Here is a 22122-nt window from a genome sequence, read left to right as displayed (position 1 = left end):
ATAAATCAGGGTTGTGTAACGAAGGAGACCGCTGTCTGTCGGACCCCTGCTTCATTTGCTGCAGAAGTCAAACAATGTGTAGAGAAAGAGGTAGGGTTTGCAGAAGAAGAAAGAATGGATGAATTCTTCCCTGAGGAACTGGATTCTGCTCCTGCTATCACAGAGTTGCTGTGTGATGCTGTCTGAGTTGCTTAATGCAAACTTTTCATACATAGTCACTTAGTATGTGTTCCCTATTTTCTGAATGCTTTACTTGAAACCATGAGGTCTTATTTGCAGATGTGCTGAGCACTCACAACTGCAGTGAAGTCTGTGGGAGCTCTGCTTTGGACATATGAAGTTCTATGTAATGCTAAGTACTTTGAAAAAGCAGGTCCTAGTCAGGAGCATGCACAAGGTGGGAGGGGCAAGCAGGGGCATGCCCCCCACCCAAATCTCTGTGCGTCCCTGTAGCCCAGAGACGGAAAACACAGCAAGGTGGCTGGCCACCGGCTGAGCTTTTCCTCCCCCCACTCCTACAGCTGCTGCTTCTCCATCCCTGCTGCTTGAGTCTCACGAGTTGCCTCTGCCTTCACCCCGACTCACCTCAATGAGCTTGTGGGGAAAAAATAGGATGCAATCATGTAGTGAACGTATCATAACGCATATGTAGAAGGGGGCTGAACTAGGATTGCACAGGCAACCTTAATTCTGGCTTTCCCTAACTTTTGAGAGCTTGGCTTTGCAACCTTAATAGTCTTTTAGCATTTTTTAAAATGTAATATATGTGTATTATATACTTACCCAATAAAACTGTAAACATTTTAGGGAACCCTGTAGAGAAGTAGTTCCCAAATTCTTTTCTGCCAAGGATCCCTTTGGCATCTGACTAAATGTCCCAGACCCCTTTCATTTCAGGTACTATGGGAATGCCCTGAGAGGTCACGCTGTGCTGGTGATGCCATTTTGAGAACAAAATGGCATCCTCTATGTGGCCCAGAATGCAACTCTGGTATATTCTGGCCCTTCTTCAATCCCCCCATATAACCCAGAGTGGACCACCCAGGGCCTGGGGAACCCACTTTGGGAACCACGGCTGTAGCTCAGTAATTCTAAAGACATGGGGATAATTGGCAATCATTTCAGGCAGGCTATTTCACACATTGTGAGTGATGTGAAAGAAAATGCAGAGAAAGCCAAGGGTGAAGTGAGAACTGTACACTTTGTATTCTGTGTTGTAATTGAAATCAATATATTTGAAAATGTAGAAAACATCCAAAATATTTATAATAAATTTATGTTATATTAATCACAACAGTTTTTAAAATCTATTTATTTTGCTTTAATCAGATGCATTGGCTGATTACTTGCAAACCCTACTTGTAATGTATTTAATCTAATTCCGAAACTAAAAGATAATAGGAAGTATACAGGCACCCTCTCTGTAATCAGTCTTATTTACTTAACCAAATCAATCAGTTTCTAAACTCATGAAAATACTATATTGGAAATTTTGCAAAAACTCTGGATATATGTTCTTTTAACTAATAGAAATAGGTATGGATCACATACAGAGATGTTTAGATGTAAGAGTTTGGTCTGGACCTTCTGTGTAGTTTTGAGTATACTTTTTTCGCAGTAAGGCAACCTTGAATTGATTGATTTTTTTGTTTTTGTTAAGAAAGTACAAACTTGCAATAGAAGCTTGGTTTGTAATAATATATTCGATTTGGACATGTTGTCATGGCCCCATGCAGGACAGGAATACATTAGGGATTCATGCTTGTACATCTGGTTGTGTGTGTGCAAAACAAAGTGGTACCCATTAAAATATTGCCATTTGCTAGTTATCAGCTTTACAGTAGTTCTGTATTCAGTGTGTTTGTGTTGTGTTAATTAGGCAAAAAGGCCAAATTACAAAGATTTGAATGGTAACATTAACAGTCTGTAATAGCCTCAGACAAATATCGGGTTGTATTTTGCAAAGAAATTTAATTTCCACAATATCATCAAATCTAAGAAATGTAGACTATCATCCCATCTTTCTTTCACTCTGTATGTTTGTCTCCAAATCCGTGACTTCTGGAAAGAAATTCATGTAGATCTTTCTATTCAGTTTCATGAGTCCAATGTTTGTCTAATAGTTACAGTTTAGTACTGAGAGGTAATGTAACTAACATACATATTAAGAGTAAAATATGCTTGTTCTCGTTTTTAAAAGTGTATTTATTTTTTTTTATTCAATCGGAGGAATCCTTATTTTCAAGCTTAGCACTAAGTAGTATATGCCCAGTGATCAGTTGACTAAGTTAACTAAAATAAATGTCGATCTTTAGAAATTCCCCTTGTGCTTCTTGAAGAATTCTGTACAGCTCTTGTTGGATATTTTATTTGCATAGAAAATTCCAGCAGCTGTGCTGTAGTCTATACATAGATTCTATGACATTCTTAAATTTAAAAAAAAAAAAGGTGTCAAAGTTTGTTTTTCAGTGTTTTGAAATACAAATGCTGAAGAGATAATTACTGTTTAGCCGAATTCTAATTGTGTGCAGTGAACTGCTGTGTTGATTTAGATAATTTGCCACTAGCACTTTAGAAGTTTTCTGTTGTCAGATTTACAAATTAGAAATAACATTCTGTTCAGAAATTGGTGAAAGGATGTTTTTTATATACAGTGGAAATTTGAAATAGGGTGCTTAAATGCTAAAATATTGTTTTATATATTCAATAAGCATAAAGATTTTGTTTCATAAAATTATCGTTTATTGTGCCATAATCTTAGAATGGTTTAGATTATTACCTTGTTTAGTATATTTTCTAAGTATGTTTTGTGTTTCATTCTATTAACGTTCCTGTTTCATAATGAGGAGAATTGGCATTTTTTAAAAAGTTCAAAAAGGGAAGGTATGAATTATAAAAAATTCAAAAAAAAGTATATGAAATTTTTACCTTGCAAGTTAAGTAAATGTATTTTTAAGACACCTCTTCTATCCTTAAAATTTTAAATTAATCTGGCTTTACTGAAAAAGCGTTTCTAGTAATGTTCTAGTAATTTGTTGATGTTAAAAAATAGGAGTGCTACACAAATAAATGGGCTCATACTTTTTCCTTTTTGACAAGTTAGGTTTGTTTGTAAACACAACTAAGAGACCTTCGTTAATTAAGTTAATTTCAATCATTTGCCACCTTTTATTATAAAGGCAAAAATACATCTGAGCAATATAAACTAGATGTTATTCTGATCAGTATAAATAAGCACTATATGTGCTTTTATAAACACCATGCTCCGTAGCATATTGGCCTTTCCCAATAGTAAAGCCTATGCCATGAATTCATCACTGGGAGTATAAAATCAGCTTTCAGGCAGAGAAAGGGGCCTTATCCATAGCAGCTGTCTCTGGATTTTGGAGTGGCACCAAGAAGATCAGCTCACCACAATGGCGGAGCTCTGGTACTTACGACCAATAGCAGAAGACTATTATTGGTAAATTGTGGAATATCAAGGGGTTCCATTATTGGCCAGTGTTGTAGGGTTTGGGGTTCCACATTCAGTAGTCCAGTGGTTCTCAAACAGGGGTGTCAAGGTTCCTTCCCCACTCTGAACTCTAGGGTACAGATGTGGGGACCTGCATGAAGGACCCCCTAAGCTTATTCTTACCAGCTTAGGTTAAAAACTTCCCCAAGGTACAAACTTTGCCTTGTCCTTGAACAGTATGCTGCTACCACCAAGCATTTTAAACAAAGAACAGGGAAAGAGACCACTTGGAGACGTCTTCCCCCAAAATATGCTCCCCAACCCCTGCACCCCCTTTCCTGGAGAAGGCTTCATAATAATCCTCACCAATTGGTACATGTGAACACAGACCCAAACCCTTGGATCTTAAGAACAATGAAAAATCAATCAGGTTCTTAAAAGAAGAATTTTAATTAAAGAAAAGGTAAAAGAATCACCTCTGTAAAATCAGGATGGTAAATACCTTACAGGGTAATCAGATTCAAAACATAGAGAATCCCTCTAGGCAAAACCTTAAGTTACAAAAAGACACAAAAACAGGAATATACATTCCCTCCAGCACAGCTTATTTTACAAGCCATTAAACAAAAGAAAATGTAACGCATTTTCTAGCTAGATTACTTACTAACTTTACAGGAGTTGTAAGGCTTGCATTCCTGAGCTGTTCCCGGCAAAAGTATCACACAGACAGACCAAACCCTTTGTTCCCCCCCACTCCAGATTTGAAAGTATCTTGTCTCCTCATTAGTCATTTTGGGTCAGGTGCCAGAAAGGTTGCCTTAGCTTCTTAACCCTTTACAGGTGAAAGGGTTTTGCTTCTGGCCAGGAGGGATTTTATAGCACTAGATACAGAAAGGTGGTTACCCTTCCCTTTATATTTATGACAAGGGGTCTGTGTACTCCTGGGGGTACTCAGAGATTGTCTAGGGGAGTACATCAACTCTTGTAGATATTTGCTTAGTTTTACAACAGGCTACATAGAAAGCACTAGCGAAATCAGTACAAACGAAAATTTCATACAGACAATGACTTGTTTATACTGCTCTGTGTACTGTACACTGAAATGTAAGTACAATATTTGGTAAAAAATGAGAAAGTAAGCAATTTTTTGGTAATAATGTGCTCTGACACTTTTGTATTTTTTGTCTGAGTTTGTAAGTTTTTAAATGAGGTGAAACTTGGGGTACACAAGACAAATCAGACTCTTGACATGGGTACAGTAGTCAGGAAAGGTTGAGAGCCACTGCAGTAGTCTACACAGGGCTGCAGACCTTGACTAGCACTTAGAATACTTCAGGCCTGTAAGGTTTAAATGGGCTGGTTAGACCTTGAACTCCTAGGTTGCCCAAGATATAAGTATAGAAAGGAAAGAAGGCAATCATGTGACTTCCGTTGGTGGTGGTTGTCTCCCTCATCACTGCTGTTGTGACAGTGAATAATGATGTATTTGTTTACTTCTATTACCATAGTGCAGAAAGGCTACAAGGAGGGCCTCATTGTGCTTTACAGACACAATGGTGTAGTAAGGGAGTAAGTTACATGCATTGTTGCTGGTTATATTTTAACTTTACCAGATTGCGATGTGATCACCTGATTTGAATGGCACCTATATAAGTATCATTGAATTAATTGCATAACGGTTAGGCTAAACACTGTAATTAAAAATGGCAATGTCCTGTAGTCCCTAATATAGTATATATAGCAGTAGTTAGATTTTATATGATATTTTATTCACTAAATCTCAGCTGCTCACAGTATTAACAACTTTTTAATTTTTTTTTTCTAGAAGGAGACAATATACAAGTGTCTTGGGGCAGAATTTACACCTTTTTAATGTTCCCTTTTCCACCCCCTTTTATTAGACTGTGAATCTGCAATTTGCAATGAGTGAGCAGACGACAGTACCCATACAGAGCCCTGTTAACACAATGGGACCACTCAATCTTAATGTTAAATACTTTGTTGAATTTGGGGTCAGAGTTACTACTTTAGCTCAACTGGTAGAGTTTTCATTCTGGACTATTTTATTTTATTTAGATTAATAAAAGCACCCTTCTAGAAGTTCTGAACCCTTTACAATTATTACAAAAAGTACAGTGTAATGTATACTATTTCCACCTCTCACATTTCTCTGTAGAATAATCTATTTAACGGGATGTGTGTTGATAGTTATAGATGCACATGTGCACTGAAAGTAAACCTTTAGGCAAGTTTTCCAGAAGAATATATATTCAATTTCCAAAGGGTTTAATAACATTTCTCACCCAAGTTGTTGCCTAAGGTCTTGTCTACATAAACGTTTAGTTCCCGAAAAGCTGGGGTGTGAAGCTAGCCTGCTGCTGACTAGCTGCCTGCATGCATACTGCTGATGCGCATTAACAGTATGTTAATTTAGTGTCTACTGTTCACATAGCTAATTCAAAGTGTTCATTAAAATATACCTTGCATTTTATAAGTAAGATTTAATAACAAAAATAATGAAGAATCTAAGCTAATGACATATTTTAGAGAGAGAAAATAAATTGTAATTGTGATTTCATTGTCAGTAGCAAAAAGAGACTGGAATGTCTCCGTTACGTTCATTTGTTCATAGCAACATTTGAGGTATGACCCTAGAAAGTATTAATGTAACAAAATATTCATAATAAAAGTAAAATCATCTGAGATGCTGAAGTTTTAATCTATCTATTGAGTTTATACAGTGTTTTCAACCATTTTAATGTACCTTTGCTGATAGACAGTGTCTTATTTATACACTGCTTCTTTAAGATGTTAATAATTAGGATATGTCTTCACTGCAACGTTAAGTCAGGTGATCAGCAACTGCTTGCGGGCACCCAGTTTGGAGCAATGAAATTGACAAAAATGACAGCCAACCACCTATGTAAGTAACACAGTGTCTACATGGACATTGTGTCGCCTTATCTACATTGATATAAGTAGAGGTGGAGATGTGTTGTTGTAGCAGGACACTTATACCAGCAGGAGCAAGGATGTAGTGTGTACATTGACATAGTTAGGTCAACATAAGCTGCCTTAGGTCAACCTAACTGTATAGTGTAGACCAGGGCTGAGTTACCATGTCCTCACTAGTGCTGCTCTTTCTCATATGTGTTGCTAAAATTTCAGTGGGCGTATCCCATGGTTCTGGGTAGTACACTGAGCAGTAAGCTGAGCCACTCCATGATTCTTTCCAAAAGAATTGTGGGAGAACTTGCCTATCTTTCTGGGCACACAAGCACAATTGTGGGAAGGCACTGGAGGACTATCAGGCAGTCAAGTGGTTTTGCCTGTGTCCTCACTGCAAAGTGGACAGGTTACCAGACTGCGTGAAAGCCTCACTTGGGTTTTAGGCTGTAGCCCCAGACGAGACTGCGACTCCAGGCTGAAAGCACCCAAACTCTGGTAACAAGATTTTGTGTGTGGACAGGAGGATGGTTGGGGAAACACCTAAGTAAGAGCCAGAGTTAATTCTGCAGTGTAGATATACCTTTAATTACATAATTGCAGCATATGTTAAGACTATTTATTCTACCTCAGCCTGTCTTTGCATAAGAAAACAAAAGAAAAACAAACAAAATCAGTTTGTTTACAGTGACCAAATAATTTTGAGGGAGCTATTTCAATCTTTTAGGTTAATATTTATATTTAAGTTAAAAATCAATAAAAAAAACTCCTTTTAAAGTTTTATTTCAAAATTTCACAACTCATGAAATTCAAAATTAAGACACTCCATCCTTAAATCAAGTGGTTGTTTTGGTATGAGTTATCAGAGCTACTTCTGTAGTTTAGCTGGCAGAGCATTTGCCTAGGTAAGATGATGATTCGGATTCTAGTGCCTGCATATTAATTGTTATTGGTAAGTATTGTTCTTGTGCTTGTTTTTGGGTGTGTTGCATCCGCTAACATATGTATTGGTAAAATGAAGCTTAACATTAGAGATATATGATGTAGGCCTTCTCAGGTTGACAGCCCCTTCCAAAAGTATGTTTCATTTCCTAGACAGCTCATTGCTTACAAATCCAAGGTAGTGTATACATTGAGAAAAATTGCACATGGTAGAGTCAGTATCTTGGGAGGATTCCTCGAGTTGCTAAATTCCACTGCTTCAAATCAATGTCTGGGTGCATTTTATTTTATTGATTTTATCACATGGTTACCCATAGTTTGATTATGCGTCTGTTCTAGTGAAAAAATCTGCTCTGTTATTGCAGTAGTTTAAAAGATGATCGCTAGTGATAATTAAAATGAGAGATTGGAAACAATTTATTATCAAAATATGGATAATATTTTTTTTAAAAAATTCTGTTTGGTCCAATATTAAACTTCAAAAATTTACATCCGATGGATTTAAACCATAAAAACAAAAATTGTTATTCGTAAGTGTGTATATGTGCATCTTATTTAAATGTTAGCTAGTAAAGGAATAAGCTTCCTGAAATGTACATTTATTATATACACAAGTCCCATACTCAAATGCAGTGGAATTGTGTAAATAGGAAATATTGGGTACCTGATAAAATCCTATAAATTATAGATTTTTATGCTAACAGTGTGACATATTTTAAGACTACTGTTGAAGGTACTTAATTTATAAGGTTTATAGCTACCAGTGCATTTCCGTTTAATGCAGGTTTCATTGTATTGTGTGAACACATGGTATTTGTTTGACATTTTATGTGGGTGCACATACATACATGTGTGTATTTTATAATAGTTTTCTCGTGATAATTTAAGATATCAAAGTGGCAGAAAAACATTCATAGTAATCAGAAATACTTTATTAAATAAAAAAGTCTTATAATGTACACTTCCATACAATTGCTTTGTCTGTCATATGGATGGTGACATAAGTTCTTTTAAAGGAAATTATTTCACTCAGCTCAGAAAGCCATACTGTAGCCATCTGGTGTCATCTTGGTAGATTATAACTGTTTTTGCCAGCATTCTCCTACTGTGTTAAAACAATTCAGATATGTTCTGCTTGCCAGCAGGTTATAAATATATTTTTAATCACACTGGTAACATTACTATTCGCGTATGTCAGGTTCTTACAGGTCAGTTAATTTCTGTCTTCAGCATGGGAAATGGATTAAAAAGATGGAAGAAATGAGAGACTGTGACAGGATAGGGACAGGAGCTTTATACTTTCCCACCTAAGATATGTGAAAAAGTAAGCAGCCTGTAGCAAGCACTTTCAATCTGCAGAAGGTGCTCCTTGTTCTCTTCAACCCCTAAATACTAGCAGGTCACTATTCATTTTTTCCAGGTAACCAATTACTATACCAGTATGAATATAGAGTTTGTTACATGGACAACCATTTCAAAGCAGCAATTAGAACTGGCCTTCAGGGTCTGTATTGTAGTAATTAATCATTCAGTGTAATCAGAAACCACTATCAGAACAATCTGCTTTCTGTGCTCTTAAACCAGAGGTTCAAAACTTGGTTTGCAGCTTGTTCAAGGTAAGCCCTGGCAAGCCGCGACTTGCTTTGTTTATCTGAGCATCCGCAGGTACGGCCGCTTGCAGCTCCCAGTGGCCGCAGTTTGCCGTTCCCGGCCAGTGGGAGCTGCGGGAAGCAGTGGCCTGGCCCAGAGTACAGCTCCCTTTGGAACACACCTACAAATTGAGTATATGACAACTTCAGCTTCAGTTCTCCCCTCCATGACTTCTTGTTACTAATAAGAGCTAGGACAGAGAGAGAGTTTAAGCCCAAGTTGTTAGAACATACGATATTGCAGCTCTGTAACAGAAGCAGCTACTTCATTCCTGTAGCATCAGAAAGAAAGAAAAAGAAATAGCTGATAAACCTGAACAGTTCCATTGGCATTTCTTGGCATAGTTCATTTAGGTTGCTCTAAAGAAGTGAAGGGTTTGTGTTTAGTTATAAATAGGGCTGTCAAGCGATTAAAAAAATTAATCACACTTTTAAACAATAATAGAATACCATTTATTTAAATGTTTTTGACATTTTCAAATATATTGATTTCAATTACAATGCAGAATACAAAGTGTACAGTGCTTACTTTATTTTTTATTACAAATATTTGCACTACTAAAACAAAAGAAATAGTATTTTTCAGTTCACTTAATACAAATACTGTAGTGCAATCTCTTTATCACGAAAGTTGAACTTACAAATGTAGAATTATGTACAAAAAAGACTTCATTCAAAAATAAAACAATGTAAAATTTTAGAGCCTGCAAGTCCACTCAGTCCTACTTCTTGTTCAGCCAATCTTTGAGAGAAACAAGCTTGTTTACATTAACAGTGAGATTAAAATGGTGAGATTAAAACTGCAATTGTGATTAATTTGTTAAATTGTGATTAATTTTTTGGAGTTAATCGCATGAGTTAACCAGTTAATTGACAGCCCTAGTTTTAAATTAACAAAAGTATCTAGTATCTGAGATGTTGTCATGATTTTTAAAGGGTAATAAACTTTAAAAAATTACGTTGAAAATTCAGTTGTCTTCTAAAGAGTTATTGTACCAAATTTTGGAGAAAATTCAGTCATTAAGGAATATATTGTGACTATGGATCCACCCAGACCTAGTTAGAGACATCCTGGAGTGAGATGATGATTTAGACAATCGCCATTTCCTCTCTGTTCCCCCATAAGAGGGGTGACCGGCTTATAGCTACCAAAGTTTGCATTCAATAGACGGCGAATTTAACTGTACTGGCTGCAACTTGGGAGAGTGTAACCAAGGCTCTATCCACTCCCTGTCTTCTCATATCTACCTGCACATGGGAATGGGGAGCAACAGCTGTGCAAAGTCTACTTCGTCTCCAGTTCTGCTACCTGTGATGTAGAAAGCCAGACTCAAGGGGTGTCTTGCACCTCACTTCCATCTTGCGTCGCTGTAAAAGCCTGGCCATGATTTGCCCCTCAGATATGAAATGGATCGTATCTTGCTGTAACATAACTTTAACTGCAGAGCCTCTGCCGAAACCTCCTTAATCATTTGAAGCTATTGTAAAAACAGGGTTTGTAATGGGATATTTAATTTCATACTTGATATTTTATTTGTGTTTACAGAATATTTGGTAACTGGCTGCCTACAACTACCCTCCATCCCCAGTTTTTGTGTTTTTGTTTTTATTTTAATGTATTCAAAGTACTCAGCTGTGACTATGCATGACCACATTTGGTATTTGATATTGTGCAATCAGGATTGAGAATTAATTTCATACTATCTTATGTCCTCATACTATAAGAACCCTAACTTGGTGTCTTGATGAGGTACTAATGAAAAATTGTTTATGCTCCTGCTGCTTGTCATTTTAACTACCGTAAATACACCAACAGTCACCAAATTTGGTTAGATTCATAGGCAAGTATTCAGCTGAACATACTTTTCTCTACAGCGAATATAGCAAGATTAAACTTGAAGATGCTTTCATAGTGTACTCATTCTAAATAATAGCAGGTGGAAGGAGGGGTTTTGCTTTCAGTGAAAATGGATAGGCACTCCCTGCAATTGCACATTGAATCAGATAGACAGAGACAGCTGCAGAAGGGAGATATGCATAGCAGAAACCAAATCAATTGGATTCAGTCACATCCAAATGAAATTACATCAGTCAATAACCTTCCTTTCAAATGACTGAAATCTTTCTGGCCCAAATTTCTCTTGTCAGGTTACTCAGTTTTGCCAGTGATTAAAGTATCTTAAAATTGCTTCGATAACATCAAGGACCTTGTTGTGACAAGTTCTGTAAATGCAGTCTCTTGAAAGAGAAAGCTGGGTTTCAAGTAGAGTATTGAGTGTATTGATCGAATTTCTTTCCATTGGTCCTCAGAAGCTTTTGTTCGCAAAGATATTGCAGAATGAAGGAAATCTATACCTCTCACATTGAAGGAATTCATTTCCATGTCTGATATCTATATTTTATTTTATTCTTATATGTGGTTATGTGACTTCTTTTTAAAATTTTAAAATAGTTCTAGAAGTACAGTGTACTTATTCTAAAGTGGAATAGTATAGTTTTGAAACACATAATCCTATAAATCAATAGACTATTGTATTTGTTTGCCTCAGTCAGCATATTTATTAAATGTGGGGATACACTGACCACCTTTAAAAGGTTAGCATTTACTAACCATTACCACCTACACGGCTGCTACTCTGAAACCTGAAAGTGGCTGAGATTTAGTTTCCATCTGTACCTGAGATGTTATGATCTGTATTTGTTGCTACTGTGAATATTGATTTTTGTTGTTGTTTTATTTTCTTTTTTGTGTTTTGTTCAAATCGATCATTATATATGTGTAGCCATTCAGGAAATATTTGTAATTGTTTACAATTAATCTATAGTGAGAAGAATTTCATTAATTAACACTGTCTAGGTTTAGGAGCCATATTCCATACCATTGATTTGTTTTGTTTAATGAATTAGTAAGATTCTTGATTTTTAGAAGGGCTGAGCTCTGGCAATACCCAGTGACTTAACTGGGAATTGTGGGTACTCATCACCTCTATCACCTTGTCTAGAGTGGAGAAAAGGGTGAATTCTTAAAACATTAGTTTACATGATTTTCAGCACCACTTAATATATAGTGCCTTTTAAAATGTTAGTAGTTCATGGTGAACTCTAGATGGTAAGTTCTAGATTTCAAATTTCATTTAAAATGTTCATTGTGGTTGAAGGCCACCCCAATCTATTTTCTTCCACTGCCAACTACTGTCATATCCCATCCACGTATAATTTCCCCAACAACCCCAAACACATGTAGGGATTTGTCAGGATTTACAAAAGGGTAGTTTCAAGCTTTAATGGACCTCATAAGATCTATCGAAGTAGAGTGCGCCTTCTATGGACCTCATGCACAGACCCAGCTTAAATTTTGGATGCTTATTTACAGGTTTTGTTGAAAAAAGTTAAGTTTGAAAGTATGTGTATCATTGGAATCTGAATCATGCCCTGAAACATCCTCTCTAACAAAAATTCTACACCTTTTAAAAACAAGAGATTCCCACTATCATCTCAAAATCCTGCATCACTCACTATTGCCCCACTCAGTTTGTACTCCCCCCTTCCTCTTGTCTATAAATGCTATCAGGAAAAGAACTAATAAAAAGGTTCGGGGTGCTTTCTCTGGAAAAATCTCAAAATATTCTAGTCAGTTCAATTTCCTGTATTTGTGAAGATTTAAGGTAATTTCAAGAGCTTTTACACAAAAACTACATATTTTTTTACCTGACTAGGGGAAGAGGAAGCTGATATGGACAGGGGTGTGTGTGTGTGTGTGTGTGGTTGTTTCTTTCTTCCCTTATTCCCTGTACAGGAAGGAGAGACAGAAAGGGATTCAGCTTTTTCCTTTCTGCCATGGAGGGTAGGGGAAGTCAACAGGTTCTTTTAGAGGAACAGAGGTGTATAGGGAACCTCCCTAGCTATAACACCTCTCCTCCCTCTTCCCCTTCTCCCCCCCCCCAAAAAAAACAAAAAACAAAACAAAAAACCCCACACAGCTCTTCTGGCCTGCTATTGCCCCATCCACTGACTGGAAAGTCTGGGGAACTCATGTTTCCATTTCAGATTCTCCTGCCTAGCAAGTCCTCACTTCTCCCGTCACAGATGGAAATGTGAGTTCTGTGGCTAAATTGACCCGTCATTTTCGATAATCTCAACAAGCAGGAGCTGAGACTGGAAATGTATAGGTTGGCTAGATTAAGTAGGGCCCTTGAAGTGGAAGACAAGGATTTGAAGTTGATGTAGTAAGTGAGAGGAAGCCAGTGAGGGGACAAGAGAAAAGGACTAGTTGTTTGGATCAGTAGGGGTTGGGGGCAGATGAAATGGAAAGGGGAGAGTCATCACATCACTCAGTGTCATGGTTGATTTAATCATGATTTAAATCAGCAAGCAGAAAACCTGGATTTAAATAATCCATTTTAATCATGTTTTGCATTCGTACTTTTGAGTTATTTTCCTAAAGAAAGGATGATTTTCATTGGCGAGCAACCACTAAAACTGGTTGATTTGCTACTAAATATAGCTTTCACACTAAATCTGGTGCCTCTTTTTGCTATCTATACATATTTATTAAAGCAGTAATAAACCTTAGCTTACAGTTATTCAGATTCTTAATATTGATATTTTTTCTGGTTAGAAAATGATGAATGATGCATTTCTTAGTAATAGATTATTATTAATTTTTATTTGTGATTCATGTCAGTCTCTAGCTGGATGTAAATTCAAATGCAACTTAAAATGCACAAAAACAGAATTTAAATATTTTTTAAAATTAAACTATTTTAAATGTGCTGGATACATAGGAAAAAATATTTATCAAAACGTGTTTCATTTAAAGCTAATTGATATATTAAACAAAGGGAGTGTTATCTGTAGTTAGTTTATTGAACTGATTTGTTTCTGGTCACTGTGTCCTTCAAGATTTTAGAACTAGTAGATTTTACCCCCCACACATAGTGTTTGCTCATAAATTGGAAGAAGAAAATAAGGTTTTCTGCTTTTTCAACTCCAAATTGGTTTCTTAACTTTTGACTGAATTAGTCATTGAACTGAACTAGTTGAATAAACTGAAATGAATAAAATATTCTCTCTGTACCTGCAGATGATGTTACTGCTGTCAAAAGCTGGCTTAGCACTCAGCAAACTCTAGTACTGTCACCAAATCAATGGTCTGATTTTCATTAAAACTTGGCAGCAAACATGTACTGCTTAATATTATTTTTTGTATTTAATTTAAATGATTTTAATAGATTATAATAAGCTTAGGCCTTAGCATAGGATGTCAAATTTAAAATTTAATTTTAAATAGGTTTATTTTAAAAATTAATCTGTATTTAATGTATATAAAAATCTGATTTAAATTAAAAAATCTGTTTTTTATTATTTGTTTTTAATTATTTATTTTTATCCACCCTGTTTCTCATGAGCAGGTTGTGGACAAGAGTTTTAATAGTAATGATAAAGAAGAAATGTTTTGTGAGTTTCCACAAATCAGTAAAATTGCTAATCAATTGCTATTTGTGGATAACGTGAGTTCTCATTAATATGTTTGCTCAGTTATATTTTTTTTGTCTTCCATTTACATGAATCAGTTGTTGCTTGAGCTGCTTATATGTATAAGTAGCCATTGTTTCCTTAAATAGTCTATAGTAAATTAGGTGGAGGCGTTTTGATGTGAAAGAAATGTTGACGTAGCCCAATTTTGGAAATACTGTAAATATGAAATTAGAGAGTAGACAGTATAAAGCTTGTTTTTAAATGGAATAATTTTCTTTGTTAATGTATATGTAACAAACATTCATTATGTTGCATTTTTCATTAAGGGAAAATTACTACAGAATTGCTGTCTTGCTATTCCGAGGTATACACTGTTTAGATCTTTCACCCAGTGCCTTTTAACAGTGTACATAGTTTTTTTTAAAAACGTATTTAAAATATACTTTCTTCATAGGCTTCTTGGACCTGCTCTGCAGATCCTTTAGAGTACTCCTTTAGTGGCCTTGGTTTGGCTTTACATCAGTACTGTCTGATGTGCAGACTCGTTATTAAAACTTAATTCATTAAATAGTAAAATCATTGTGGGTGGGTGCAGCTAATTTTAGGATCTAACCATGTCTCAGATCATCAAGATGAAGGGAGAAGTGGAGTGTATTTACGTACGTTACTGCTTGCTCTTCAAAGGAATGGACCCCTAAATCCAACATTAAATGAACATTGGTGCTCGAAAACTGCAACACCATTCCTGTTATTTTTTTTAAGTGGTAATTTTTCTCTGACACAATCTCATTTTTTTACTCACTTTCCACTTAATTACTTGTAACGTAAGCAGTATTTTTTAAGAGATACTAAATCTATTTTGAGCACCTCAACTTCTGAATAGAAAGCAGTTATTTTTTAAAGAAAGGGTTTGTTCTGTCTTGAGAGTGAATGTTTAGTAAAAATTAAGTAAATAAGCTTATTTTCTGTTACTTTTTCTATAAAACAAACACCCTCCTGCAACTGCAACTATGCACACAAGAAGTGTAAGCATCTGGTTTATCTGCACACTGTGTCATGTAGTGTTACTTAGAGTTCCACCTATGAGGAAATGCTATCTTGCATGCTCATGTTTGTCTGTCTTAACTAAGCCATTGCTTTTATGATCAAAAACCTAAGCAGTCTTCTCTTCTTTTTGAACTGCACTGAGCAAAGAATCAAAAAGGATGCTACACTTAACCCAAGTCAGTTTGCAGTTTGGACTCTAAGAAAAGAAAAAGGCTTTTGTGTATGACATTACTCTTAAACTATCTATTTGGATCTGACCATACATATTATTTAAATCTACTGTGGTGTTAAAATGTTTCATAAGACACAGAGCAGAGCTGCTATGATCTTAAATGTTAATATTCTTTTCTTATCACTTTACTGTGTAGATACCCTTCATGAGACACAACTCTACCACAGCTCATCCTCGGAGGCAATCCTGGAAACCTCTTTTATAAATGTGATTTTAAAATGTGGATAAAACTCTCAATAGAGTACATAAAGTAAAGGAGAACAGCTATCTTGTCTTTTTCATAAGCTTATCGTGACAAAAAATTGAGTTTGCTTGTCAGGTTTGGCTAGAATGTAAGTGATTGGTTTGTTACTTGGACTGACAAGGCAGTTAATTTGCCTGCATTTTTTGCACTAATCAGGAACGTTTGATATATCCATTGTTGGAAAATACCAGATAAATGTTGTGTCAGAATTGTCCTGTTAAGTAATGTCTTGTTCCCCTGTGCTTCCTTGAGAAATGATGATATACAGTGCTTGGATTCATTGAAGAGTGACAGAAACCTATGGGACTTAAATACTGTATGTTCCTCTGTGGTGGTATTGATTTATTTTAAAAAATCAACGCTTTGCCATCAGTCTGCTGCTCTACTAATATGCAGTTTAATAAGAATATTCCTATATAAATACTGTGTTGTGGAATATGATAGAAGTTTATGTAAAAGGATTATTTTCAGTACAGTGGCAATAACAGACCTGTAAAACACTTGACACTTTCTCATTTTGAAATAATAGCCTTGCTGCAGAAGAATTGATTTTGTGCTTATTAGCATGAGCTAATTGTTTCCACTTTCAAATGTTGGAGTGAATAGAAATATATCCATATCCATGCTTTCTGGATCACTGCTGAGACAAACAGGAAAATTTGAATATTGTCTTATTTGGATTAATTTTACTGTGGTGTTCAGGTCAAGGTATGTTTTGGTTTTTCTTTTTGTTTTTTCTAATTTAAATATGAAACTGCTATATAAGTTGGGGATGAATGAAGAACTGATCACACAGCATACCATCTGAAAGATCTTCATCTACGTCCATGTACCTCCAGATAGATACAGACATAATATTTTGGTCTACAAACTATACTGATCAAGTTCTTAAATCTACAGCAGCACTATATAGACATCTCCATCGTTTCATCTTGAACTTGCTTGGGAAAAAAACTCTGTTCAAGTGTAATCATACTTGTAACTTTGCAACATATCATCTTGGAACTTCTTGATCTATGGTGGGGGGTTTTGTCATCCATCAAGTTATATTTTTAGTTGAAAATAAATTTTAAACATAGAAGAAAAAAGATACATGCTGTATTAAGTGGTAGGAGAAAAATACAAATTGGTGTATACTAATTTAAAAGTCATATCTTATTAGGGCGTCTCATGTTTGGATATTATGTTCAATAAAATTAACTTGATGTGTCTAACAAGTTGTACTGTTTTGAAAAAAAAGTCAAAAGAAGATTTTCTTTTTAACATTTTATAAATGTTCTTTAGCCATAAGGCACACACAGAGCTCCTCCTAAATGAAGAAATGTGTATTTTGGGAGTCCAGTTTTCAAGTCTGAAGGCCCTTTTAGATAAGAGAGGACAGAGTTTAGATGCAACTCTTGGAGAATTCAGAAACACGGGTGACTAGAGAAAATTACATCCAGCCATTTTGTTAATAGGAAAAAAATTCATCATGTATGATGCAGGCCCTTACTTAATGTCTGGCTAGGAATTACTAATTACCTTTTTTTAACGTTATCTTACTAGAAAACCAAATGTACTGTGACATATGGTCAATAATTAGCCTTTGTGTTACCAACTCCAGTTCCCAGTACAGCATTCTTTTATTCTACAGCATTCTTTTATTCTCTCTGAAGACATAATGTGAGACAGTGAGTGCCACTTCCTGGTTTTAATTTTTGCTACCTTAAATTTTCATTTCTATAGTAGTAGATTACTTAAACTTCTTAATCTGAGACAGTAAATTTTGTCTGTGTTTTTCCATTGATGCCCCTCTCCGCAATCATCCTCCACTGGTCCAGCATCATCAATACTATAGATACTCAGGTACATGTTTATGAAATGACTGTTCTGTTAATCATTATTTACTACAACCATTTTATAGCTAACAAACACTGAATTTAGCTGAAATATGTGCTACAGTCTCACGTGGAATGAGAAAAGTGCATTGGTGATTAGCAAACATGAAAACATTGGAAGGTAGAATAATGACTTCTTGTCAGCTGTGTTGTGTGGCAGCTTTATTTTGGTAAGGTGCACAACTCTCTATCATGTAGTGAGTTATTTCATTTGCTTTTCCTCTCTGGAAACCTGGGTAAAATATTGCATATTTCATATCTTGAAATGTTCAGTGGTGATCTTCTAATCCTTAGTGGACACTTACAGTAGTTCACAACCACCATGCAACTGAGTACAGTTGATTACTATAGTTTGAACTTCTGAAATGCCCAAACTTTTGAAGTAGTGTGGATGTTGCAGGTTAGGACCGGGAGAAGTAATTTAGTACAGTACCTGCTCATAGTTTGTCTGTAACAAACAAGAGTTTCCAGAGTCTAATTTTAATGGATACAAAACAAACAAAAATACAACTACCCTTTCCTCTGTCTCCCAGAAGGAAAAATATGTAGTATATATCTTTCTAGCACTCTGTCTTCATAGAACTACACATTCCAGGTTAAAAATAATATAAGAGCAGGTCTCATACAATAGGCATATATCATATACAGTTTATAATCCCAGTATATTTGAGACACACACGCTCATAGAGAGATACATATACATTGTATCTATGCATTTAATTCCCCTTGTGTGTGCATGTACTTATGGAATTTCCCTATATAATTTGTTTGGGAACCCATAGTGTGTTGCACAGTTTACCACAGCTGCCTCATAACAAAAGTGAATACACACTTCTGCCCTAAGGATGCTGTTAACTTGCATATATGTTGAAGCAGGTTTTTTGCTGGTATTTCTACATTTTAATTTGTAAATGCTTTTTAATAGTTTCTTTGAGTTCATTTGTTACATAAAGCAGACAAGAGATTTTTGTGTCCCTGACGATTTAGGGAGTCTTACATTATAAATAAACAAAATATAGCTTTCCAAAATTGTGTGAAGGTAGTCACATGCATGATTTTTCTTTGCTTTTAGATGTTTACTTTTAAAATGCATGGTTATAAATACAACTGGTTTTTTTTAAGTGGAATTGACTATACAAATGCTAGATATATGCTTGTTTTCTTTTTACTCATACCCAGCTGCCTAATTGGGGCAGGTTTCTACCTGACCACTACAAACGAGCCGAAGGGCTGCTGTGGATATGGCCTGTATACTTTCAGTTGGAGTTGTGTAATCTATCTTTTCTTTTTTTATGACAGGTTTTCAGAGTAGCAGCCGTGTTAGTCTGTATTCACAAAAAGAAAAGGAGTACTTGTGGCACCTTAGAGACTAAATTGGTTAGTCTCTAAGGTGCCACAAGTACTCCTTTTCTTTTTTTATGTTTGACTCATAATTTGTATTTATTTAAAGAAGGGCATGTTACCTAAACCTACAGATCACATCAAAACCAAAGTAACTTTCATTGGAACCCATGAAGTAGGGTTGCATGATTATGCAATATAATGATTTTGGAATGCAGGCATTGAAAATATTTTCACATTTTTCATTGTCTAAAGAGCAGAATGTCCGATAGATATTGCATGATGAAAGTATTTTATTTTTTCTGGGGCTCCTTTTTTTGGGTAAGGAAAATGAACACATATGGCTTGATAGTGCAATCTAGAAGATACTATCCTTTCACCTCTGGATCCTCGGTTCAACTTCAGCTTTAGATAAGTGAAAAACTGTCAGATTTAGTTTAGTCTCTGTTTGTGCACATCACAAACGTAGTACATATGTTCACATTTGAGCCTCTGCTCAGGAGAGGTCCAGTGGTGTTGGGCAGGCATGGATTTAAGGTTAAATGTTGAGTCAGGAAGCAGGAGAGCCTAGTGTGTGAGGAAGGAGGTTTGTCCTTCACAGTGTGTGTAGTATTAGGAATGCCTAATTAGGAGATGGGGTCAGAATAAGCCAACGCAGAGGGGAACCCAGACAGCATACTGTGACAGTTAAATACACCCCTGGTATTGGAATAGAAGGAGTGTTATAGATCTGAACTGATGGGTGGTGGAGTGAACGTACAGCTCAGGCTAGTCATTTATTTGACAGTTTATTGTTTGTAAAATTCTAGACTGAATCTATTGGAGTTTTGCTTGAGGAATGACTGTATTATAGGCCCCCTCTATCTCAAAAGATTTGTCTCATGCTCTAGCAATGTTGTATATCCTCCTCCCGTAAAATAGATTTACCCTCAGAGATGAATATATACAATTTTTTTTAACATGGTTCCTTTTTGCACGACACTGTAGACAAATGTGCAATGGTATGCGCATTTAAGTGTGAGAGATTTTCTGTAGTCTCTAAAGCATCTATGTGAAGTTGAATTTAAAGATTAGCTTATTAATGTTGTGTTTCAGGGACTTGTAGGTAATTACTTTTACAGCTATAGATGGGCACTGCTGACTTATGAATGCAAAATAGGTTTTCTCACTCTGCCTGAGTCAGCTCTTTGTAAATTTATATGATATTAACTGTGGTGACTTACAAATGTGTCTGTAATGGGTTTGCGTTGCATCCACTGTTCCTTTATAAAAGCAAAGGACTTTTTCCCCACTGCTCACTCTAAGACTTCTGCAGGCCAGCTGATAAGATTCCCTCCTGTGCAGGTAGATGCGAGGTAATGAAATTGGATGTGTGTGCTGAGCTTTGTAAATAAAATGAGATTGACCCCCAGCCATTATCTCATTTATCTGATTTACATTGTAAAATAAGGATCTACACTATTGATTAGAGCATAATTAGTTAATTATGAACAGGAAAAATACAGAGTTATGTGGAGCTTGAACACAGCAGGCTATACTGCTAAAAAAATTCCAAGGGCATGAGCAGATGGAGATCACTTTAATAAAGAACAAAGCATACGTGTTTCAGGTATGGAACTGTCTAATCAACGTCTGGCTGTGAGGAGATTCTTGACCTCCATTCTATATTTTTTTACATATGAACAATATTTCCTTTCAATTGTTACCATTTCCTTTATTATTTAACTTATTAACCTAACTACTACAAATTTTCACCTTCCTTCCTCAGTTTATCTACCTTATTTTCTCCATGTAAAATTAGAAAATTAATTACCTGCCTTCCTTTTTGGAATGGAAAATAAAGCATTTCCTAATTTTGTTATGTAACATGATTTGAATCTTGTTAAAGGCATTGACAATAATAGGTAGCATCATATCGGTTAAAGCTATTTTAACACCAGGAGCTTGTTTTTTAGCCTACACTTAGCGGATCTCCATTTTTTATGTTCACAAAGTTCTGGGTACAACTCCTAGACCACTGAGTACTTAATTGCACCCGTAGATCACGTACTTTGGCATATAATGGCCCCTCAAATAGTGGTGAAAATGTGGATGCCTGTTTTGGAAAATCTGACCTTTGATTCATATGGTTAATATTTTGTCTAAACCAGCGGTGCCCAACCTTATTACACAGTAGGCCCACATAAACCTAAGCACAAGCTTGTGTGAACCAAATAGATTTCTATATATTTTAATAAGATTTAAAGTCACCTGTATTGATTTATACTTTAAGTTCAGCTTGTTTCATATGTGTTTATATAGGTTGTTTCTACGTACAGTGTTGTCTATTTACACACTTGTATAAACTAAAATGATGTAAAGATGACAAAACGCTAAGGAATCAGTCATTGGTATATTGTGTTGAAGAATGCCCAAGGCCTTATGTCATGCTTTGGTGGGCCATAGGTTGGGCACCCCGGTTTAAACTATGGAGGATATACATTGCTAAACAAATATTATACATGTATAGAAAGCAGAGTGTGCTAGTCAGCTTGTTTATAACTCTATAAACTCTTGTTTATAACCCTAGCAGATAAGCCAAGTACATAACTATCTATTCACCTCAGAGTTCCCACAAGATCATGTCTGAGGCACATTTCTCCGGGTAGTGTAGGGAAGCGTGCGCTGTTGATATCTATTCTCCACCTGTTCTGTGAACATGACTACTGCAAAGTTCCGGGGCTATTAACTTGGCATCTTTCACAACCAAGAAATTCACATAACTTTAAAGTTTCAAAGTCATCTTATAGTTTGTTTAGGTTCTGTTTCTGGATCTGACAGTACATTTTCCATCTCCACATTTGACTAGGACCCTAGATCATAGTATGTGGTTCATATTGCAGACCTTAATACTCATTTTGCCAGTTGTCTTT

At 35.8% G+C, this 22122-nt stretch overlaps 1 protein-coding gene across 7 annotated transcripts in view; it reads left to right on the top strand.

Annotated features, from left to right (window-relative positions):
• Positions 1-22122, top strand: part of PHF14 (PHD finger protein 14) — a 301795-nt gene that overhangs the window by 184797 nt on the left and 94876 nt on the right. Inside the window, exon 15 of one of the 7 annotated variants that reach the window (XM_073333846.2) lies at positions 15885-17515. The exons of 5 other annotated variants lie outside the window; for them this stretch is intronic. In XM_073333846.2, coding sequence (XP_073189947.1) covers positions 15885-15953 — 69 coding nt within the window. In that variant the 3' untranslated portion in view covers positions 15954-17515. Of the gene's footprint in view, positions 1-15884; positions 17516-22122 lie in introns of those variants that run through there. One more of the 7 variants, XM_073333844.2, reaches the window with a different exon arrangement.

Source organism: Lepidochelys kempii, chromosome 2 (genome assembly GCF_965140285.1).
Source record: "Lepidochelys kempii isolate rLepKem1 chromosome 2, rLepKem1.hap1, whole genome shotgun sequence".
Lineage (NCBI taxonomy): Eukaryota > Metazoa > Chordata > Testudines > Cheloniidae > Lepidochelys > Lepidochelys kempii.
Note: the sequence above shows the minus strand (reverse complement) of the source record. Positions and strands in the feature narration are given on the sequence as shown.